This window comes from Crinia signifera, chromosome 4 (genome assembly GCF_055691185.1).
Source record: "Crinia signifera chromosome 4, ASM5569118v1, whole genome shotgun sequence".
Lineage (NCBI taxonomy): Eukaryota > Metazoa > Chordata > Amphibia > Anura > Myobatrachidae > Crinia > Crinia signifera.
The window spans coordinates 54,079,478-54,103,382 of record NC_139220.1 but is presented as its reverse complement, the minus strand read 5'-3'; the positions used below and the strand labels follow the sequence as shown (position 1 = coordinate 54,103,382).

The 23,905-nt window shown below is 43.3% G+C and overlaps 1 protein-coding gene and 1 long non-coding RNA gene across 2 annotated transcripts in view; one reads left to right on the top strand and one right to left on the bottom strand.

The window, feature by feature from the left end:
• Positions 1-15,700, bottom strand: part of LOC146072325 (uncharacterized) — a 133,401-nt gene extending 117,701 nt beyond the window's left edge. Inside the window, exon 1 of the long non-coding RNA XR_014473060.1 lies at positions 15,664-15,700. This is a non-coding gene — a long non-coding RNA (uncharacterized LOC146072325). The remainder of the gene's footprint in view (positions 1-15,663) is intronic.
• Positions 15,701-16,178: 478 nt separating this feature from the next.
• Positions 16,179-23,905, top strand: part of KCNIP1 (potassium voltage-gated channel interacting protein 1) — a 685,047-nt gene continuing 677,320 nt past the window's right edge. Inside the window, exon 1 of the mRNA XM_083181772.1 lies at positions 16,179-16,332. Within this exon, the coding sequence (XP_083037898.1) occupies positions 16,242-16,332 (91 nt within the window). The 5' untranslated portion in view covers positions 16,179-16,241. The remainder of the gene's footprint in view (positions 16,333-23,905) is intronic.

The window sequence follows — 23,905 nt, the reverse complement described above, 5'->3', positions numbered from 1 at the left end:
CGCAACACAAGACCACACGGACACTTGTCCGTGTGAAATCTTGTATTGGGGCGGGCAGCTGACATCCGGCGATGTCAGCTGCCCGCCCCCTACACGCACGTCACGGCCTCATTACCATGCATACGCCCCGCGTTTGCATGGGAACGCCCATGAAACGCGGGGCGTATGCATAGGGAAATGAGGCTAAGTAGCCCCTCACGCCCCTATCCGCCCCCTTTGTGGCGGTCAAAAAAAGTGTGCGGCGATTTCGCCTGCACATGCGCAGAGTGCCCTCTGCACATGCGCAGAGCGAAAACATCGGCGGAACGGCCGCATGCGGCCGTTACCGAACCGATCAGAATAAGGGCCTCTGTTACTACCAAATAAAGTTACGGTCCACCTAGTTATTAAAAGTACCTTATTCCGCAAAGCTAAATTGTGCACTTTAGGGACTGAACTATTGCTTAAATTCAGAATACTTGAATGCATTTATTGTGTTGCGTTTTACATTGTCTTTCATGAAACTGATGCAAAGTCTTTGATATTTTTTCATATTTTTCTCTTTTTACATAGCATTGTCTTTATTCGGTATGGTATTGCCTGCCATGTCGTGCACTCTGTGGTTTGACCGTTGACATTAAGCCCATTACAAACGATATTCTGCATTATTACAGTCATTCTTTATTCTTTTGTCATTCGTGCCATACTTTTTGCCTTATCCAAAGTTTCTTTTAGCAGTGAACTGTGATCTTTGCAGTACAATAAAATTTCAGTAATCATCGTCCTCACGTGTGGTGATAGTGTAATAACCAGGTACTTGAGGTGTGATTGTGGACCACTTGATACAAAGCTTCTTTGTCTTCTGTATTATCTTCCATTTCTACAAACACACCGTGACAGAGAGGCAATTGCAATTTCTCCCCTTTCATAGCAGACACAGACTGACACTACGTAAAAAGTACAACTCGATTTTATTTTACTTAAATTCCACTTTAAAAGTTGAGTTTTTAGAACAAATAATAAGATAAGAAGCAAAACAGCACAAAATGACATACAAAATTAAACATTATAATACAGTAAATACATTGTACAGATCTATAACAACAAACAGGAATAAGTAATAGTTTAGCACAGTGGTTCCCAAACTGTGTGCCTAGGCTCCCTGGGGTGCCTCAGGACACTTGCAGGGGTGCCTTGGATTAGTAGTCTAGAGGCAATTGAAATTATTTATGGTCATTGTAAAAGGCAAAAAAATTGCTGGTGGGCTACCATTAATAAAATATGTGGACAAACAGAAGCTAATCCTGTCCCTCACCCATAAATAAACCCATGTAGGACATACAATTCAATTTACAGAATAAGAAACTTTTGGACTAGGGGTGCCGTGAAAATAATTCTGATGCTCTAGGGTGCTGTGATTTTAAAAAGATTGGGAACCACTGGTTTAGCAGATACTTGTGACAAGCAGGTGATTTGGTTGCAGGCATTTAAACACAGTCTCTGAGCAACCACAAGAGCAAGCAGGTGTTTAGCAGGTATACTTGTGACGGGTGTGGTATAGGGTTCCGACAGTCGTCATCCCGACTGCCCAGACTCAGAGCCCCTTGTGGGCTCGCTTCAATCGCCCCGCTGCGGGCACGGTGGCAAGCTTGCCACCTATTCTATTCTTAATAAGCAGAGCTCAAGCAGGTGTGCATACAGGTGGTATGGTTGCGGCTTTGATGCACAGTCACTTTAGCAACCAACAGCGGTAAGCAGAGTTTAAGCAGGTACACTTGAGGCAACCAACAGGTATAAGCAATATTCAGGCAGGTAATTGCAACACACATAAGCCACTGAAAGGAGCTTTACATCCATCTTCCATCGAAAACTTAATTCACAGTCCTTCCTGCGTAACATCAGCATTTGAAGCCATATAACGTTGCATAAGCATTCAATATTATCTGCATTACTTTCTGACTAGCATTAGCATTTAAAAATAGCTAACATAATATTCCCATCAGCATACAACAAAAATGGCATTACACAGGGGTGCCTTATGAGGGAAGCCTAACCCCTTGAAGTAACGTACAAGGCCCACTTGCAGAGCTTTGGCAACAGAAGGGCTACACTGCAGAGTTTTGGCAGCAGAGAGTTTACACTGCAGAGTTTTGGCAGCAGAGAGGTAACACTGATACAGGGCGCTATAAGGAGGGGCTTATCCCACTACTGTACTATAGGGATGCCTAATCCCACTTTAGCTGTGTGACCCAGTGGCAGAGTTTGGCAGCTGAAGGGTTACAGGTGTCTCACCCCTTGTTACGGTGCTTCTATGGACCAGCAGTCTTTTAGATCCCTCCAGGTGAACTCTCCCTCTGCAGTCTGAGCAGCCACTTTTAACCACTCCAGGGTCACCTACTCTCCACCTCTCCTTTGGGGCAGCTAAAACCTAATTGGGTATTGGGCCCCCAGCAACCCACTCCGACAGGGAATTTGACCCCACTACATGGGATACCCAATCAGTAGGCATCTGATTTTCCCGCTTTCCAGATGTTGCTGGCCAGAGGTGTATCACCCTAGAAGGTGACATCATGTTGTTTACACAGAAAGCTGACAGGGTCACCAAAAGGTCAACCCAGTGTAAGGTACAATACAGCTATAAAGCAGAGGGTGTTTACTGTGTACTCCTGGAGTAATCTATGCGCTTTTCATTTAAAAAAATGTATATAAGGTTATAAAAATAGTTTTATTTGATTGTATTTGGGGTGTTGTCTCTTTAGGGTTCCGTGTCCTTCTGCCCTCTGAGTTCAGGTGATCGAAACGGTGAGTCCTCAGATTGATGACAGCAGGAAGATCTCAAGCGACAAAGGTACAGGTCTACCACACACAGTCTGACACCTTCACAATAGTGCAGTATAAGTCCAGTCCAGTGATACTGCTGTTAAAGTCCAGTGATAGTGCTGTATAAGTCCAGTCCAGTGTTACTGTCATTAGGGTGCAGTCCAGTGATACTGCTGCATAAGTCTAGTCCAGTGGTACTGCCGTAAATGTCCAGTCCAGTGATACTGCTGCATAACCTGATATAAAGGTAGTAAGTGGTGAGGCTATAAAAGACACCTTCTCATTCAATGTGTATATGGAAGATCATGAGCCGAAAGAAAAGAACAAGATTTTCCTTGTCTTACATGTCTTCGCCTAACAAAGGCTCTCCAATTCAATAATAAATGAAGGAACCCAGTGGCTTAGCTTGGTTTGGGGGGCCCCCCCACCATTAATGGGGGGGTGCCCCCCCCCCGGGCTCCCGTGCGCCCTCCCCCCCCCCCCCCCCCCATCACCGCAGGCTTACCTGTCTGCACGTCCCGGCTCCCCTCCTGGCTTCAATTAATTCTATGCAGACGGACCACGATAAAATGGCCGCCCCCATACCGCAGACAGTTTCAGGGAACTGTCTGCTTTATGGGGCGGCCATTTTATCATGGTCCATCTCCATAGAATTGTTTGAAGCCAGGAGGGGAGCCGGGACGCGCAGACAGGTAAGCCTGTGGGGGATGGGGGGCGGGGGCATTACTATAGCACCGCAGCCCCCCGGCGCCCCCACATGCACAGCGCCTCCCGCGACCGCGGGGGCTGCGGTGCTATAGTTACGCCCCTGAAGGAACCATCTGAAAAGGGTATAAAATCCAATATGGTATAGTACAACCAAACAATGCGAATTTCATGACATGATAAAAATAATTTTAAAACAAACCACAGGAAAAACATGTTGTTGCCCGCTCGCACCCAGCGTCTGCACATGCACAGAAATGTGCCTGCGCAGAAACAAAAAACGAACACACTGGGAACCGATTCAATTAGAATAACCCCCATTGTCTATAAAATACTGCTGCATAAGTCCAGTCCAGTGGTACTGCTGTTAAAGTCCAGTGATACCATTAAAGTCCAGTGTTACTGTCGTTAAAGTCCAATGATACTGCCGTTAAAGTTCAGTGGTAGTGCCATTAAAGTCCAGTGGTACTGCCGTTAAAGTCCAGTGATACTGCCGTTAAAGTCCAGTGGTAAAGCTGTTAAAGTGGATTGGTACTGCGGTAAAGTCCAGAGATACTGCCATTAAAGTCCAGTGATACTGCAGTTAAAATCCAGTCCAGTGATTCTGCTGCATAAGTCCAGTCCAGTGGTACTGCCATTAAAGTCCAGGGATACTGCAGTTAAAGTCCAGTGGTACTGCCATTAAAGTCCAGTGGTACTGTTATGATCTGCCTGACAGACTAGAATCCACAGGTGAGTATCTTTGAGTAATACAACTGGCTTGTGCAAAGTAGGTTGCTGAGGAGTACAAAAGATTTGAGATTCAGGGCGAGATTTAGTGGGCTTACCGTTTTTGTGAAAATGCGATTTTTTTCGCAAATCACACTATATCGCCGTTTTTTTAAATCGCATTTTTGCCGCGAATTCGGATATTTAATGAGGTGCGTATTCCGGCATGAAAAGTGCGATAAAATGCGATATAGGGCGATTTTAACCATGAAAAAGTGCGATTTTTTTGTCATGAAAAGGTGTGATTTTGGTAAAATGTGCGATTTTGTGATTTAAAAAAAAAAAAATGGCGTGTGGTCCCTCCTGCTGTACATAACCAGCCCCGGGCTCATTCAGCGGGGCCTGGTTCCAAAAATACGGGGTAAAAAAGCATAGGGGTCCCCCGTATTTCTGAAACCAGCCCCGGACTCTTGGACCGGTCCTGGTTCCAAAAATACGGGGGGCAAAAAATCTGGGGGACCCCCGTATTTTGAAACCAGCACCGGGCTCCAACAGCCCTCGGTGTCATGCCACAGCCGGGGGACACTTTTTAGATAAGGTCCCCCGGCCAAAACATGAGCACTGTGGCTGGTCAGCATTGGACGGGGTACCTGGAGGAGTGAGGACCCCCTCAATAAAGGGGTCCCCTCCCCAGGCTTCACCCGTCCAGGGCTGAAGCCCGGGGCTGTCACCGGCGTCGGTGGTCAGTGGACGCCGGCCTGATAGGGTTAAATCTGTCAATCCTAACATTGCTTTATACAGGAGAACTACAAGTACCAGCAGACCTCCCCCCGCAGCAGACCTCCCCTCCCAGCGCGGCAGAGGCTGAGAGCGTCTTCGGCTTATGTGTCTCCATGGAGACGCATAACTCAGCCAATCAGGGCTGAGCTATGCGTCTCCATGGAGACGCATCACCCAATCACGCTCTCAGCCTCTGTAAGCTCCATCGGAGAAAGCCGGTTGTCCCCTCTGCTGCAGACAGACCAGCGCTGGATCCTGGATCGGTAAGTATGTTGGTGTAAAAGTGAGGTGTGTATGTAAAAACATTCTTTTTACAGGTGAACTACAAGTCCCAGCGAGCCCATTAATGCCCCACATGCTGTGACTTGTGGTTTTCCAAGTCCCAGCCTGCAGGGGAGGTCTTCTGGTACTTGTAGTTCTCCTGTATAAAGCAATGTTAGGATTGACAGATTTAACCCTATCAGGCCAGCGTCCACTGGCCACGGACGCCGGTGACAGCCTCAGGCTTCAGCCCTGGACGGGTGAAGCCTGGGGAGGGGACCCCTTTATTGAGGGGGTCCTCACTCCTCCAGGCACCCCGTCCAATGCTGACCAGCCACAGTGCTCATGTTTTGGCCGGGGGACCTTATCTAAAAAGTGTCCCCCGGCTGTGGCATGACACCGAGGGCTGTTGGAGCCCGGTGCTGGTTTCGAAATACGGGGGTCCCCCAGATTTTTTGCCCCCCGTATTTTTGGAACCAGGACCGGTCCAAGAGTCCAGGGCTGGTTTCAGAAATACGGGGGACCCCTACGCTTTTTTACCCCGTATTTTTGGAACCAGGCCCCGCTGAATGAGCCCGGGGCTGGTTATGTACAGCAGGGGGGACCTCGCGCCATTTTTTTATAACTTTTATACATATTTTACCAAAGAACCATACACAGATCTCAATGCTCTGTGCATGGTTCTGTCTAATTCGCCAGTCAGGATCAGGTCTATTTTTATTGCAATGTTTAGACCATTTTTTTTTGTGATTGTATCTTTTTCAATGGGAAAACATCTGGATGCGAGTTTCGGAGATAAAAAAAATGGCACTTTCAGAAAGTGCGTTTTCGCGGCAAATACCACATTTTTTTGCCGATTTTCGCATCTCATTAATTATGCGAATTCGGGAAAAAGTGCGAAAACGGCCGTTTTTGAGATAAAAATCACCAAAAAACGGAAATCGATCCCTATAAAATGTCACCCTAACTCTTTTTCTGCATGAAGTCTGTAAAACAACACAATACCATGGAGCAGGGGAAAGCAGCAACTAGCAATAACATAGATCTAGCCAAGACCTGGATACAGCTCAAATGAATGTCCACAAAAATAAAGATGAAATACTTCATTCTGGCAGCAAACAATAAAGTATATATTGTACAGCAAGAATGCAACCACATCCAAGGCTCATTTCAGAATGGAGCTGGAGTTCAGACATATCCACATGGAGCAGAAACAGAAACTATGACCAGCAGGGCAGAGTCCTACTGATTCCCTGTTATACTATCAGCCGAGCTAATCACTGGATGCAGCATCAACATAGTCTGCCAAGGCCGATGCCCAATGTCATCGTAGAGGGCATGTAAAATCCTAAATGCCAAAGTTTAGTAACACAAAGAAAAAAAATAATAGTAAATTGTTTGAGGAGAAATGTAAGCTTGCCAATAAGCCATTTACGAAATGGAGTTGCAAGGAACGGCTAAGGCCACCTCACCCCACTTTGGGGCCTAGTTTTTCAAACTGCCATCCTGTCTGCCGCTGCAATGCCACTCCTAGATGGGTCACATGTTTGTGCCACCCACTTGTGTTGCTTTGCATAGTTATCCAGCTACCTTGTTGCAACCTTTTGGCCTAAAAACAACATTGTGAGATGTGAGGTGTTCAGGATAGACTGGAAATGAGTGGAAATTATTGAGGTTAATAATAGCGTAGGAGCAAAAAAATTTTTTTTTGCAATTTTTAGATTTTTTTGGACTGGACTGGTATAGCAGCAGCAGACAGCACTATCACTGGTCTTTAACGGTGGGCTGACTGGACTGGACTATACAGCAGTATCACTGGCACTGGATACAGCACATTGACTGAACTGGTGGACCGTGGTATAGCAGCAGACTATGGTGTATATATATATATAGCAGCAGACTATGGTATAGCAGCAGTCGGATGGCAGGTCTTCCAGACTGGAGTGAAGATGGTGCACGGCCGCCCGCCCGCCCCTTTTAAAGGTTCCAGATCTTGTGAGACAGGACCCGCGCTCTGAGCCTGGGCAAATGATTTCTCCAGCAGACACATCTCTTCACATGGTTGTGAGGGGATACATCAGCGGAGGAGGGGAAGTGATATGGCGGGGTAGCAGGCACTCTGGGACTCAGTAATCTGTGTGCTTCGAAGCATACCGAATCAACCAGAATGAGGGCCTGTGTGCGTGAAGAAACCCTGCAGTATTATGAGGGGCTCCTTATTAATTTACCATCCAATAAAAGGTTCAGAAAACTAATGTCTCTAGTCGATTGAAAATAGAAAAGGTCACAAAGTGACAGAGAAAGGAAGAACAACAAAGGCTTTTTGGGGCACACTTTGCTAATGATAATGGAAAAATTAAAACATAACTTTTATTAGATAATTCATGCTAAAAAGTAGGTACGTCTCTAGTCAATTGCAAGACTCAGCAATTTGTATGTTGAACTGCATGTAAAGTGGCTCATCCCAGAATAGTTCTTTCAGCGCTGTGGGGTTGTATTAGAATTTTGTTTAACATTTTTTTTTTGTTCTTGTTTAATGACAATAAAGCTCTTGATGTGATTTGACTATGATTTGAGCCACTGGCAAAGACGAACACCGTTTCTGGGCAACTGCCCCTAACTGTCTTTGTCTATGCCACGGATTTTAATTATGTCTAATAGGATTGTGTATGAAAATGTGAAATTATAGAGCTAATGTAATGGCCCCCATACACTATAGCGATTTGGGGCGATTTCACCTGTTCCCGACGGATCAGGCCAAGAAATCGGCTCAAATCGGATGCAATTGATGTCCCACCAGGTCCCATGCACATTGGACCTGAGTCGGAGGTCAGACCAAACTCCAACTCAGACCCTCCCACCTGGCGGTGGAAAACAGGGGTCGCATGTGTTACATCACATGTGAAAGGACCGCTCACGGGTGGTTTGGATGGCCATACACTGCTGTGATACATCATAGCAGTGTATCGCCAACCTACATGTGGTTCCTGTGCACATTGCTTCGCTGCAGTGTTCATATTAATTGATTTGGTCCCTTTTATAGGATACTGTATATATTACACAAGCATAATTCAAGCGGATTAATAGGAAATGCTTTGTTTGGTGTTATGAGTTTAGAAAAGTTACCATAATTATATAAATGATATAATATTTGGATGCAATCTCCCATCGATGTGTATAGTAAATTGGCTAACCATGTAGTTTCTCATAAAAAAAAACCACAAAAAAATAAAGCCAAACAATGCATTTGTAATCTTACAGAGTTCACACCTGCCAATGTAACAATTTAGCCTTATAAAACACATGATTCAATTATGCAGTCAATACTTTCTTACTGTAAACAGTGGAGTCAGAATGGGGAAATAATAGTATTGACTTTAAAATACAATATCTGGTCACAAAACTATAGCGTGCAGCTTTTTACAATTAAATATTCATTTCCGAAAATGTAAAAAAATTGATTGTTTTCTATAGCACTGATTTAAAAGTTTACATTGTGAAAATCCCCCCAAATTGCATCAATTAAAAAAAATACCTAATTGCTGTAATATGCAAAATGACAATTGCTTTAGGAAGCATGCCACACAAGATACATGGTGTGACTGGTTTATGCCAGGAATAAGATGTTGTGCGCATGCACACAACGTATATTCCTGGAGGCAGAGGGTCTGGGGCAGGGCTGGGCAACACCGGCCCTCCAGATGTTAATGAACTACACATCCCAGGATGCTTTGCATTAGTTTTGCTATGTGGCCATGCTGAAACTGATGCAAGGCATGCTGGGATGTGTAGTTCATCAACATCTGGAGGGCCGCTGTTGCCCAGCCCTGGTCTGGGGGCATGGTCAGCAGCTCACAGAGCGCTGGCCATGCCCCCAACAGTGAGGAAATTGGGGCGTGGTTTTGCGATCGTGGACATTCCCGTGCAGCAACGGCCCCTTTCACTGAGGTCCCACCCTTTTTTGTCACTACAAAGTTGGTAGGTATACAAGTCACATATAGAAGGGAAGTGTGGCAGCGGATAAGTTGCCCATGGCAACCAATCAGCTTTAGGGTAACATGTTTTAAGTGCATTCTATAAAATTATAGGTAGCAGCTGATTGCTTGGAATGGGCAACTTATCCAGTGGCTCACTTCTCCACTCTTTTCATTGCTTCATAGTACACCTGTCTTCATGTATCAGTATTTGTCTAACGATAAGCACAGCATGGCAGGAAGCGCTAACAGCATGTAATCTGCTCCAGTCATTACTATTGATGGATAGCAGAGACCATTCACTGATTAGAAATTAAATATGTTTTTCCGACTCCTTTGGATGTGTAAAACAATATTAAACAACCAAGCACAAAGAACGTAGTCATGCCTTGTTTAAAGTGGATCTAATTCAGATCTGTACACAAACTCAATAGTTTGCATAGTACAATGCAGACTGAGTCCTGTGTTGTCACATGCTGTGCCTTATAAGCGGCAGCCTGATTGACAGGATTTTAGCCATTTTGGGGGGAGGTGGTTCACTAGGCAACATTCCTAAAAAAAAGGAGGTGTTGCCAGGGTTGCAAATAGCATACCCTCCAACTGTACCATTTTAGCAGGTACAGTACAGTACAGTTTTTTAACGGTCTGTAGCGGCTAAAATAAACTGTACCAATTGTAGCGTTTTTTTTTAACATCAGCTCTGGGTAACTGAGGGACTCTGGGAGATGTAGTTCATAGCACCTCTGACTGCTCCCCAGGGAGTGTGGGGGAGCGGCCGGCTAGGACTACATCTCCCAGGGTGCATGGTGAAGGGATATAGCAGGCCCGCCACCCCCTGCTCAGGTAGAGACTGTGGTTGGGGGAGACTAAAGGTCACAGCGTACTGCGTGGCCAATTGGATTTCTCTCCCTACACCACACATTGTTGCATTTAATAGAAAGTTTGTATCTCACTAACAACCTGTCCTGTACAGATTTGTTTTAGGAGTCCACAGCACAAGCCGCCGCTGGGGGTTCAAAGAGTGGGTGGCGTGACATGGTACTTGTGTATTATCTGGGAGCCCGATGTTGAAATTGTATGCCAGTACCTTAAGCATGTGATGCGACGTGATTTGACGCGATTTCCCTTGAAATTCCCTTGAAGAGAAAATCGCGTCGCATTGTATGCTATTGTATGGTATACAATGCAACGCGATTTTAGCTAAATGCCCCCCATTTTTATATGTACAGTGTATATATAGTGTGGCGAGCGCAGCGAGCCACCGAGCCCAAAGTGTGGCGAGCGCAGCGAGTGGGGCCTATTCTTCAGAAGCAGCTCCGCTGTGTGCACGGGGCTGAGGCCGGCTGGGGAGAGCGCAGGGTGGCTGCAGGGTTGCAGTGTGCAAGGAGAGGCAGGGCAAGATTTAGGGGTCATGATTGGCTGCCGGACCGCGGGCTCCTATTGGCTCGTGGCTGTCCACGGGAGAAATTAAAATAGCAATGGACCAGGCTGCTGCCGCTGCTTTGAGTATAACGCCGGGCAGTGCACAGACAGCTCTCTCTGCCTGGCTGTCCTCATCAGGTGGAGGAGGTAGGGTAGCAGTCCTGCTGCAGGAACAAATTGTGGACTGTGGGAACTGTGAAGTTTTTAAGATTCAGGTACACGTCCAGGGGGTGATCACACCTGGCGGCACCTCTGCCCCCTGGTTCTCAACCTGCAGCACCTCCCCCACCCACTTATACCCGCACATCATGACGTATGTCACCTACATATACTGGGGAACTGCAAGACAAGAGGACACCCATCTACCACAGTCTCACTCGGTGGCACTGCCAATTCTCACCAGGCTGTACCCCAACCCCCTGATTGTAATTCAGTGGCATAAAACACCCCCGCCCCCCTGGCTCTCACCCGGTTGTACCCCCTAGCAATGAGCATGTAGGTAAGCAACATTTACAGTATGTGTCAAATATGTAACGGGCATCATGATGTGTGGCACAATGTGTAATGGGCACTGTGAGGACAGAGGAAGTTGCTTTTGTTAATCAGCCACCAGCTCCCTAAGGACACTCTGGGGGGTATTCAATGTGAGGGTCACGGCAGTCGAGCTTGCTCGACCGCCGTGACCCAGTCCCGTTCTCGGTCAGCTCGACCGAGAACATGCAGGCGGGATTCAATGTCCCGCCTGCCGGGGAGCTAGAAAGGTGCCGTGGCCACGAGTTGCGGCCGGGAAGAGGAGAGCTGCAGCTGGCAGCTCGTCACTTCACGGTCATTCTCGGCAGAACAAGCCCGACAGCTTGTGATGTCGGGCTCGTTCTGCCGAGATACCCTGCTCAATGCTGCCGGAGATTGAATATTCCCCTCTGTATCCTTATCTGGGTTTTCAGGTACTCAGAAATCCCCCCTACGAGCACCACAACACTCCCATCACTGCCCCCAAACTGTTGCAGTTTCTAAATACAACTGCATCTAAAACATTGCAGTACCACGGCTGCACCTGCCCAGCATATCTCAGAACACAAACCTTTGGCCATTTGCAAAAGAATCCAACTGCTTTCACCTTTGAATCTAATAGACGAACTCTAGAGGTTGATTGAAAAAAATGTCAGTTTCTCATAGTATCGATCAACTCATACATTTATTCAACAGGTCTATTGACAGAACTGCCCAAAGTAGTGTATCAGATTTTTATTCCAGTGCATTTCCACATCATATTTGTATATTTAATGTCAATGTGCTATACTACTGTTTATGTTACAGGAGTTCAGAGAAATCTAATAAGCTGTTTAAATGATTCATTTCTATTCTTTTAACAATAAGCTTTAAAACATAATCTTATTTCCCAGCATTCTAAAAAAATACAATAGAATTATATATGTATAATGTATGTGCTGTTGAATGACTATATGTCATGCTAATGTTTTTCCTAATAATACCTTTATCTCCTGAGTGGTATACTTCTATGCTAAATGTAATAATGAGAAATTCCATAGGTGTACGTAGTCATCTCCGCAATGTAAAATCATAGCTATATTGTTCCTCTTCTAGCCTGCCGCAATAAGATAATATACTGTACCGTATAAAGTTGATGTTTGTATAAAGTTGAAGTCAGCTATTTGTATACTATAAATTTGCCCATGAGAAGCCAATTCTAGTAGGCTACAAATAAAGTATTATGATAATAGTTTTAGAATACATACTGTGTAATATAATAAAAATTATATTGATATACATCAGATATGTACTGTAGCCATACAAACAGCCCTTCACTCCTTCAAAGTTTTCCACTTTATAGTAAAAAACATTAGTGCCAGATAATTTCCCTCAGATCTGATAAAACTCCAATCACTTGGAAAATGCTTGCCTACAAAATCTGTGCGCAGGAACATCCCATTCCCTAAAATAATTGTATTTCAATTCTTGCTCAGTGTACGCACTTGCAATATTTAAATACCCAGATTGGGTGCTGTTATCATGCAGTGTAGGACTTCCGGTATCAGAGAAGCCTTGCTGAGGCCCGGAAGCTTATCATATCTTTTGCAAAATATATGTAACTAAGATCTCTGAATGACCCTCTATTATGTTGGTTTTTCAAATCTTATTACTAATGCCCTTTGGTGTGCTGGGGGTTAAATCCCCCTCCCTTGCAGCACCTGGGGGGCATTACTAGTTTGATTTAGTAGCTCTCACCACTGTTTTAATATTTAAATACTGTAATACCCTTTTCACACCACACAAATAACCTGTGTGGTGAGAAAAACCAGCAACCCGGTATTTGTACCTGGGTTATAAGAAGGATTTTACCCGAGTCGGGCCTCGGTTGCTGGGCAGTGTAAATGGGTAATCTGGGTTGAGTGACCCGGGTCCCGTTTACACAATAGGGTGGAGATACAGTAGTGTCAGCTCCAAGTGCTGCCTCCTCTCCCGCCCCCCAATGAGGTGCCAACGCTCCACCCCACCCCGTGTGCACCAGATTATTCTCAGGTCACTGAGGGGAGCTTTACCTCGCAAATGCCGGATCGCTCTGTGTACTAATCCATGGTGCAACCATTATGAAAGCGGTATAACTAAGTAAACTGCTTGCTCTGCACCATTGTAAATCTAAAATAATTTTCCCTTTTTTTGTGATTTGCTCAAGGTGCAGAAAAACCCTAAAATCGTGATAATCGCTAGCAATGACCTGAAATTGTGTCAACATGGATGCTAAATGAGGCCATTATTTAGTTGCTGAAGATAGAAAGGAGCTTATTAATTATGATTGTTATCTATATAATAATAATCTAAGTTCTGGGCATTGTGAAAGCCAGCGAGGGGAGAAGGCAATGGTAAGGCAATAGTGGGTAGTTGTACAGCAGAGACAGTGGTAATTGGGTCTGTAGTTGGGAACACACCCAGAAGTTACAGTGCAAGGTGTGTGATGCTAATAAATTATACACACCACTGGCAACTTTGGTTTGATTGAATACTTTTTAAGTTTTATAACTATTTATTATTTACTAAGTTATTTTATATAGCACATACATATTCTGCAGCGCTGTACAGAGAACATTTGAACATTCACATCAGTCCCTGTCCCAGTGGAGGTTACAATTTATATTCCCTACCACATGTACACACACACACAGACATTCTAGGGTTAATTTGTTGGGCGCCATATAACCTACCAGTATATTTTTGGAATCTGGGAGAAACCGGAGTACCCGGTGGAAACCCACGCAAGCACGGGGAGAATATACAAACTCTGCACAGTTAGATCCATGGTGGGAATTGAACCCATGACTTCAGTGCTGTGAGACAAACATGCTAACCATTACACCATCCGTGCTGCCTAACGTCCATGCATAACTACAGTTGCTCTGGAAATCCACCATCAACCTTTTGCTCTTAAACGCTGGAAAATGGTCAAAAACAATTGGATAAATTATGCTATATCAAAAGGATCTAACCATTTTTTTCTGACTGAGCACCAGATTCTTGTTCTCGCCAGACAGGTTGGACAGATAAATCTTTAGGCGTGTACTCAGATTTATACTTTTCTTGTTTTCTTGTAGTCCAACTGGCCTCGCCTAGTACTGGAGCATGCGGGCTGGAGTAGCATGGAAACAGCAGTGGTTGGGCATTGCTAAGTAGTGGACCTTGGTTTTGCCTCTGGTGGCAACTACTATGTGATTCTACCCCCTGGTCACGGGGACCACTGCTGGCCAGCACCCCTGGCGATTGCGGGATACGGTCATTGGGAAACCAGCATGTTGGTCGACGGTCATTGGGTCGACACCATTAGGTCGACATGCAGGAAGGTCGACATTAGTCTAGGTCGACATGGGTTAGGCCGACAGTGTCATTAGGTCAACATGGGTTAGGTCAAGAGTCAAAAGGTCAACATGGGGTTTTCACATTTTTTTTGAGCTGACATGTGCCGACAGGAGGTATTTCATGTCCTACCATCCACTAGGGTGTGGTGGGAGAATAAAATAGTGTGCCGAGGCACCATGCCCATGCGAGGGGACGAGGTGCTACGTTTCAGTGTCCATGTCAACTATGTCGACATTCGGGACAAAAATTTTAGAAAAAAAACCATGTCTACCTTTTGATTGTGGACCTAACCCATGTCGACCTAATGACCCTGTCGACCTAGACTCATGTCGACCTAAATGCATGTCGACCTAATGGTGTTGACCTAATGACTGTGGACCAACATTGTGGTGGCCTAATGATCCATACCTGGCAACTGCAATCCCTCTACTCAATTAACTGTCCACTTTCAAACATCTCTCCCCCCTGGCGTGCCTCCTCTATACTATTTCCTTCCACAGTAAGCATGAGGAGATACATTTGTAAAAATGTCCTCTCTAATTGACAAATATGCTGTTTCACATCCTAATAGTAAAGCTATCATGTAATTTAAACTACTACTGTATGTATACATATAATTATAAAACACACACACACATACATACATACATACATACATACATACATACATACATACATACATATATATATATATACACACAGCATATGCACACCGTATTATCCCTAGCCTGTGCAGATCATAGAACTATTGCAAACATAATTAGTAACCTGGGTCATATTTATATATTTATAATTATTACGATGATGATTATTATTACTATTATGAGGATGATGATGAAGATGATGGTGAGTATTTCTGTTATCCTGCACACTGTGTTAGCTTCTGCATACAATATGGAAGAAGTTAGGAATTCATTATCCTAAACAAACTGCATGATATACTGTACCAGTCATGGGCACAGCATGTGTTAAAAGAAAATCTGTCTACAATTAAATTTGCTTGTATACAGTAAAAAGAAAATCATACATAATAACCCATCTCCTCTCATGCACAAAATAAAGAAACATATGTAATTAACTACTGCAGGTATTTAAAAATAACCAACCAGAATAATCCAGCCCTTTAAATGTAGCTGTCACCCACCAGTGCTCAGTCCCTGAGAGCTGCTGCATGTTTCTCCCTCCTCAGTAACCTGCATACTGTATCTCACTTTTATTCCCACCACAGAGAAGGAGGTAGGAAAAGCGATGGGTCTTCTATAGACGCACACTGTCTGCTGCTGCGGTCGTCACCAGCATCCTTATGACTCCTGCATTAATTGCTGCATTACTACTCAACTCTCTGCTGTGCTCCCTGCTCATTCTACCGGACTGCTAGCATTTATCAACTTCCATTCTGGATACTCTGGGAGCCACAGCACATGAAATAATGTCATTCTGCTCATCCAGAACAAGCAACATAAATAAGATACTATAAAAAGGATTGAAAAGGTATCCTGGAAGGAGATACCTAAATAGGGCAATATAAGCACCTTTACAGGGAATTTCACTGAGAGCTAGAAATTTGGATCTGTATAGAGGAAGACCGTCTGCATTGTTCTGCAGTCTGTCTGAGTAGTTTCTTCCGTGCATAAAAGTTTTTCTACAGTACAGTACAGTACAGTACTGTATCTCCATTTACTGACACCGGCTTCTGGAGGATCCAGGAGGACTGCAGGCATCATGAGTGGCAGCTGCTCTAGGAGATGTAAGCATGGGCTCTTTCGTTGTTTCCAGACCCTTTATAAGCTCCTGACAGGTACTCTCCATAAAGGTAAGACCAGGTGTACTTATTCTAGTTGGCTGGTTTTGGAGCTATGCATAAAGCAGGTACTGTTGCACGGTTGCTGTGAATGGGTTTTCAGGATGCGCTTCTGTATGTGGCTAGAGAATGTGTATTTACAGTACTACACGTGGAAACGTGGTGCAATCCTGTGTCTGTGGCAGCAAACACTGGGATATGTCTCAGTTACAGTATGTCCTATCTGGTGCAATGTTGTCCTGCACCAGCCTTGCTTTGATGAAGAATTACTCAGGTGTATATACTATTGTTAGGCATGAATCTCTGAGGCTCTTACTATTGAGTTCTAAGTCACAGAAGGCAGCTGCACAGCTAGTGCTCTGGGCTATAACATTTGTTCTGCAATGAAATGGTTGTAGTGGTGTGAGAAGCATTGGGATAGCTTTCCCTCTTTTCTATGGAACACCGAGACATCGTTCCGGACAGGGATGGAAGTTGTGCCTGGCCTGTCCTTGCTGACCTGCGATTTTATGAAGAGCTCTGACTTCAGTTGTTGGATCCTTCTTGTGACTAAGATGAATTTTGAAGGTTAACGATCAGTTTGCTGCTGCGTCTGGCTAATTGCATTTTATAGGTACTGTGGTGTCAATTGTACTATTCCGCATGAGAAAGTGCACAGCTCTTGTTCTGTAATTGTCCCACTAACTGTGCAATGGGAAGCATTCTGCAGTGATTTCTAATTGCACATTACTGTTATACTTATTATATCATCATACTTCATGTGCGTCATTTTATCTTGTATGTTATAAGTATATTTAGTATATATAGTATTCTAGCACTGGTAACTGTACAGACTAGTTTAAATGTATATAAATGTTATACATCATAAATTGTCGCATCTGGTGTTAGATTCATCTTATTTTTTAAAAATCATTTTGAAGTATAATCAAAAATATGATATAAAAATATGATATTAAGATAAATAATTCACGTGACACTTAATATACAGTATGTTAGAAATAAAGGGATTATGGCACTTTCATCTGTACTCTTGGCTAATAACTGGCAGACTAATACAATGTACAAACAAGTGTAGCTCTAACCCTAACGCTAACCTCCCACCTCCTGCAGCCAAACCAAAACCCTCTCCCCTTGTTACCTAACCCCCTTTTTAGAGCCTAACCCTCCCTTCCGAAGCCTAAACCTAACCTTCCCCCTACCCTTTCCTAACCCATCCCTATACTCTCCTAGGGGAGATTCTCTAAAGCAGAAATGCGGTAAAAACCCCTTTATCTGGGTTTTTACCGCATTTCTATATGCTAAATGGCCCCTCCGCAGTGGCAGCGCCGCGGAGGGAATCGCCAGCAAAAGCTGGCGATTCCCTGCAGAAGCCTACGGGCTTCCTACCGCAGCACTGTTTGAGGGATCCGTCACAGATCCCTCCCAGCATGCCCTGCGGCCGGCGCCGTCACTCTGCGCATGCGCAGATGGACTCCTGGGTCGCAGACCCAGAAGTCCAGGGTCGGCACCGCATCGCAAGGGACAGCTCTTATCACAAGAGCTGTCCCTTGCGTTAATAACGGCATATGTTAGAACATATGCCATTATTAATAATGCGATGCCCGGCGATACAGGGCTGCGGATGTTACAAGATTCCGCCCCTAGTGCCTAAACCTAACTTGAAGACGGAGGGCAGTACACATCCTGCATATGCGCCCACCACTGAAGATGTGTGCTAACCATTGGGTTGACGTACAGTAGATCTCTGAATCAGACCCAGTATCTGTATTGGCAGACATCGCAGAGGTTCATGGGTAGATAAAAGGTTTACATAGTGCAGTACTTTTTGGAAAACAAGTATTTATTCGAAACCGCACTCAATGATTTCACTGTAAAGTGTGTTCAAGTGAATCCATCTCTCTCTTTCAGGTGGTTCTAATCAATGCATTTAACGATGTTGCAAAAGCTCTAGGGGATCTAATCGGAACCAATATTTGCAGTAGGGACTAGGGAGTCTAGGGTGCATCAATGTCTATTGTGCACCAGAGTAGAGAGATCCACAGCATATACTGTACGTGCATGTGCAGTAGCTCTAGTTGCAGGACGGACTTGCTGGGAAAGAGGGAGTACAGAATGCTACAGCTTTCCCAACTGTATTCTCCATTCCAGCAACTATTTGTGCAGTATAATTCAGCAGTTGCTCCTGGGGAAGTCACACTGCACACACTGACGTGACAGGATGAAGTGCGTTGGGTACATCTACCACTTATTACTTAATGAGTAAGTCACACTGCACACACTGATGTGACAGGATGAAATGCGTTGGATACATCTATCACTTATTTCTTCATGAGTAAGTCACACTGCACAGACTAATGTGACAGAATGAAATGCGTTGGATACAACTATCACTTATTTCTTCATGAGTAAGTCACACTGCACACACTGATGTGACAGGATGAAATGCGTTGCTTACATCTATTTATTCATGAGTAAGTAATACTGCACACTGATGTGATAGGATGAAATGCGTTGGTTACATCTATAGGAATAAGAGAAAAAAGAAGATGTCCTGTATCGGTGCACCAAACAAGAATAAAATATAACCTTTATTAATTTATTTTAAGAACTGCGAGATAAAAAATACATATAATAACAAACAAGGGTGGGGTGTAACACACTTTAAAACTAAGGTGGCGGGCAGATGTTTGTAATAAGGTATAGTATATGTGCTGATTTCACTTTGAACAGTGTGCTCTAGGTCTGTACAGGATTGGAGTAGACTGGCAGACCTAGTATCAGTAATAAGAGCGGGTTAATAAACCTCTTTGGTGGATGCTCTGATTGACGCAAAATCACTCATGCCAGCAAGGGTTTAACATGTTTATAGGATCGCTGTGACGAAATAAAGGGGATTGGCATACACTTAATATATCACACAGTGTATGGGTGAATATCACTCTGACTCCTGTAGGAGAATCCCTCTCTTAGTCACTGTCCCTTGTGGTATACGCCCAGCGTGGAAACGCTCTATCAATTGGAAACGTGATCTCCCATCAGCTGCAGTGTCTGCCTGGTATAGGAGTCCGTATGGTAGATAGAAGTGCCACCTGGGTATTTTCACTGTGCTAGTCCAGTGGAGTCGCCTCCAAGTGGACCGTAGCTGGCTGCAGTGAACGCCCTTACAAGTACTGTAGCGGCATAGCACTGTTCAACAGATAATCAAAATGCATCAATGTGAAAAATAATGAACAACTACAAACATCTGCCCGCGCACCGTACCTATGGTTTGCGTCGGGAGTCACAGAAGTTTGGATACAGAGAGAGGCAGTTTTGGTGGTGTTCCATTGGGGGTAACAGGGAGGGTTGACTAGCCAGACATGTGTATGTTGTGGTTAGCAACTGTGCCTAAAGAGGCAGTTGCACTGACCCAGAGGACCATATTCTGATGGGCATTCTGTTCCCCCATAGGCTGGTGCAATGCCCGATGGTACGACCAAAGTTGTGTCTTTGTGTGCACAGTAGGAAGCTAAAAGACGCAGTCTCAGCTACATCACTGCCCAATATGCACAGAGAGTAGTTAACTTTTAGGTTTGAGTGAAGTTTGTCTTCTATGAGACTCTAGAATCATCCTCGTAGAGTTCAGCAGTTTCTGAGGATTACAGTAATTGAGGTCAGCTAACTACACACAATAAATGAATACAATTGCATTTTCCTATCAAGGCAATTCTTGTCTTGAAAGTGAGCTCCACTTTGGTGTCAATACCCTTGATAATCAATATTTATTTAATGGCTTCTTTGGATTCAGTCTAGACTGTATACTTCTATAAGCAGAAATGAGATATCCTGTACATGCTGAATCATATTGGGTCTAATAACCAGAATTGTGTTTTACATTTTTGTTTAGCCATATAGCGTTGTAATACTGTAGCATTTGTTTTTTACGCTAGGTCAACACTATTTGAAACTAGCATTAACCTTTCTTATGCCTTGAATTGCTGCATTGCACAGTAATGAAAGAATATCATTGCAAAACACATTATCCCAGAACAATATATGGCAACAGAATGCAGTACAAGCAAAACTGCCAACAGATATGCAGACACCATTTGCAAGCCCTCTACACTTGTTAAGCCTAATTCAGAGCTGTGTGCTAATGCAATGCTAATTTTCTATTGTATAAACTGCCAATGTTAGCGAGTGTGGCAGATCCAACATATTTACACATGAGGACCTGGAAATCCAGACCAGGTTTTAGAGCAGCAGCAGCAACAATAAATTTAGATCCAGTCCAGGTTTCCTAACTGATGTGATGAGGGTTGGGCAGATTAGCAGCACCTGTGGCTTTCTGATATAAGTGTTTCCAGGGCAGAAGGTCATTGTTCCTGATATTGTCAAGTCGTCCTATGACGTTTATGTAAAATGACCATTTCTTTATATATTCATCAATCATTACATTAAAAAAATCTCCATAAAAGGCATTTCATTAAATTCATAAATTTATTTACCGTAATAGGAAAAATTCCTATACCTTGATATGAGTGAAGACAATTCCCCTGATTTATATATATAAATATGTGTCAATGAAACTGACTGCTGTGTACTGTACATTGCAGACCTTTGGTATCAGTCATTCCGGGCTCCTATAAACACGGGATATCTGGTGAAATGCATTTGTACTTTAAACAAATTTACCAAGATCGGTTCCATCAGACATGCTTTATTGTGATGGACTACCACAATTTTTTTGCACATACACTGTAAAGGGGTTATTCAATGTTTTATTACGACTGTCGGAATCTTCCCGACAGAATTGCAGACATTCCAAAACCAATTAGACGTCGGTATTCAATGTTCGTGAACTGCTGGAATCCACGTGAATTAGACAATCCAGCAGCCATTTTCAACCACGCGAATTCGACTTTAGAACGTCAAATCTGGCAGGCTTCAAAACTTCCGAAAATATCGGCACACGTTGTATAAGTTTGTTAGATAAACTTCCTTTTTTACATTCAGGGCCAGTAATGTTCTGTTATGTGGATACTTATGACCCCCTGAAATTGGAAAATATCACATAGCCAATTAATACACCTGTTTTCTAACCACTCTATTTAATTGTTCCTAACGTACTCTGACACATTGTGAATGATATAGTCTAAAAACACTGAGCATTTGTAGTCTATTTAGAGTGTGTGATTTGTGACTCTGACGCTCTCCACCTTACCGATTGGGAGTGAGTAAAGGGTGTGCTTAATGAAGACATATATTATATATTCCTGCCTAACTCTAACCTCTACTGATCTGGATATAGGGAAACTCTCATTCTGTAAAGTATAACTGCACTGTGCTATTCAGTCTGCCTTCAGTAGGACGTCTCTTGGATAATCAATATGCCCCATTATGAGTTTGCTGAAACAGGGCTATGGCACGTCCGAGTCAGCTGTAATGATAGGTTTCTATGCTACGTATTAGTCAGCAGTGATGACAGGACTCTGTAGTACAGCGAACCAGAGGTAAGTGCTTACATTGCACACAGAACCCTTGTACAGATAATGGAGAAAGCATGCTGCTGATACAAATGAACCATCTATCCTTATCACAACACGACCCCTGGCCAGGAACAGAAGCCAATCTGATGGAAGAAAGATGTTTCTTAAAATAACACAGTAGGTAAATATCTGCAAGCCAGATATGTTGTAGCTATTGTTAATGAATATTAATTCTGCAAGCCTTTTAAAAAAAAATAAAAAAAAATATTTATTGAGATTTCACATAATAACAATAAGATCGTTACATTCAATAGCTTATTTACTAAGCTGGCAGTTATATTGAAAATGGGGTGTTGCTATGGGCAACCAATCAGATTCTATTATCTTCTAGAAGGTGCTAATTAAATAAGAAGTGGAATCTGATTGGTTCCTATGGGCAACATCCCATCTTCATTCGTAATCTCAGCTTCATTAGAATCCCCTATGATTCAATAAAGATTAAATATTGTATAATGAATCCATGACTACTGTATGTATCAATCTTTGGGGCAGATGTATTAAGCCTGGTGAAGAGATAAACTGGAGATAAAGTAGTAGAAAATAACACACCAGACAATCAGTTCCCAACTGTCATATTTCAAACACAGCTCATTGGCTGGTGGGTTATCTCTTCCATTTCATCTCCACTTTATCTCCAGTTTATCTCTTCTCCAGGCTTAATACATCTGCCCCTTTGCCAGAAATGGTAATAATAAAGATTATCTTTACAACATTTTCTTAGTTTAAATTCATTTGTCATAACAACAATGTTTAACCAAAATAAAAACAATTGCAACAGTTCACTCTTTTTTCTTTCTGTAAAGCATTTACATCCAATCTATCCTGAATATGAAGTTAAATCTATTGAGGAACAAGGGTATTTTTTTTTTTTTTTTGTCTAACTAGCCCTGTAATGTTGGTTTTTCGTCCTGCTACCAAGTTTTTACTGTCTATAGTCATACTCTGGTTTGTATTGAGAATTCCCAAAATTGCCCCTTCAGGGGTAAATGGAACATAGTTAATGAGCTTGGCATCTGTATACCAACAGATTAAGGAGGTCATTTTGGTTGACTCAAAAAGCCGTGAAGCTTTGCGAGTCAAATAAACGCTGCCTACCCGAACGCCCGCCTGCGTTTTTCCAATACACGCATGCGAATGGATGTTTTGCATAACCTGCAAATTGCGTGCGCATCATATGATTTCTAAAGCACTCACAAATATAAGTCATGGGAACGTTTTCATGGGAACACCCATGAAACGCTCTATGCGGACTGGTCAGCAACTATACAAGTTGTTACATCCATTCGAAAACAGATCCTGAACATGCGCATAAATGCTTATGCGCAGTAGCAAAACATCACTCCCCTGTGCGAACGAGCAGGGGAGCGACCTAACCAGAATGATTGAATTATTGACAGAGCCATAGGCAATACAATATGTCTGCCACCACTCGATGACAACTTAAACAAGAAATGGTTGGACTGGTTGGAGGCCTCTCTCCAAAAGGATTCCCGTACCAAGCAGTTCTTTGCCACCTGGAACAGCTATATGGAAACCTTACCTATGTCGACTAAACAAACCTTACACCAATGTTTCCAAAATACCCGCTGGTACGAAGAACAAATGGTACTCAATGACCCTCCGCTAGTCCTGGAATAACCTAACCTGCTCCCCCCTTTCTTTGTTAAGTTCACTATTTTGTACACGTGTTACGTAACAATGTAATCCCATAGTCACTGTATGATCCCATTTCATATATATTAATGTTTGATACTTGATTTACATGCTTGAACATACAGTAAAGTCCTCTGTATTGATTTGATGCTTTGACTTAATAAAAAGTTGTAAAAAAAAAAAGAAATGGTTGTGCTTCCCATATCTAAATGTCATAATGGGGATAAGGAGGTATTGAAAGTGTTAAGGATTAATTCTCTGTGCATATTGGAGAGTTCTTCTAAAGAGCACCAAAGCTTTTTGTGATGTTAAAAAGAGAAATGCGTTAACCAGTTGAACACATCTACTGATACGTCAGCATTATCTATAATTGTTCTCAAAAAATTATTATAAATTGATATTGC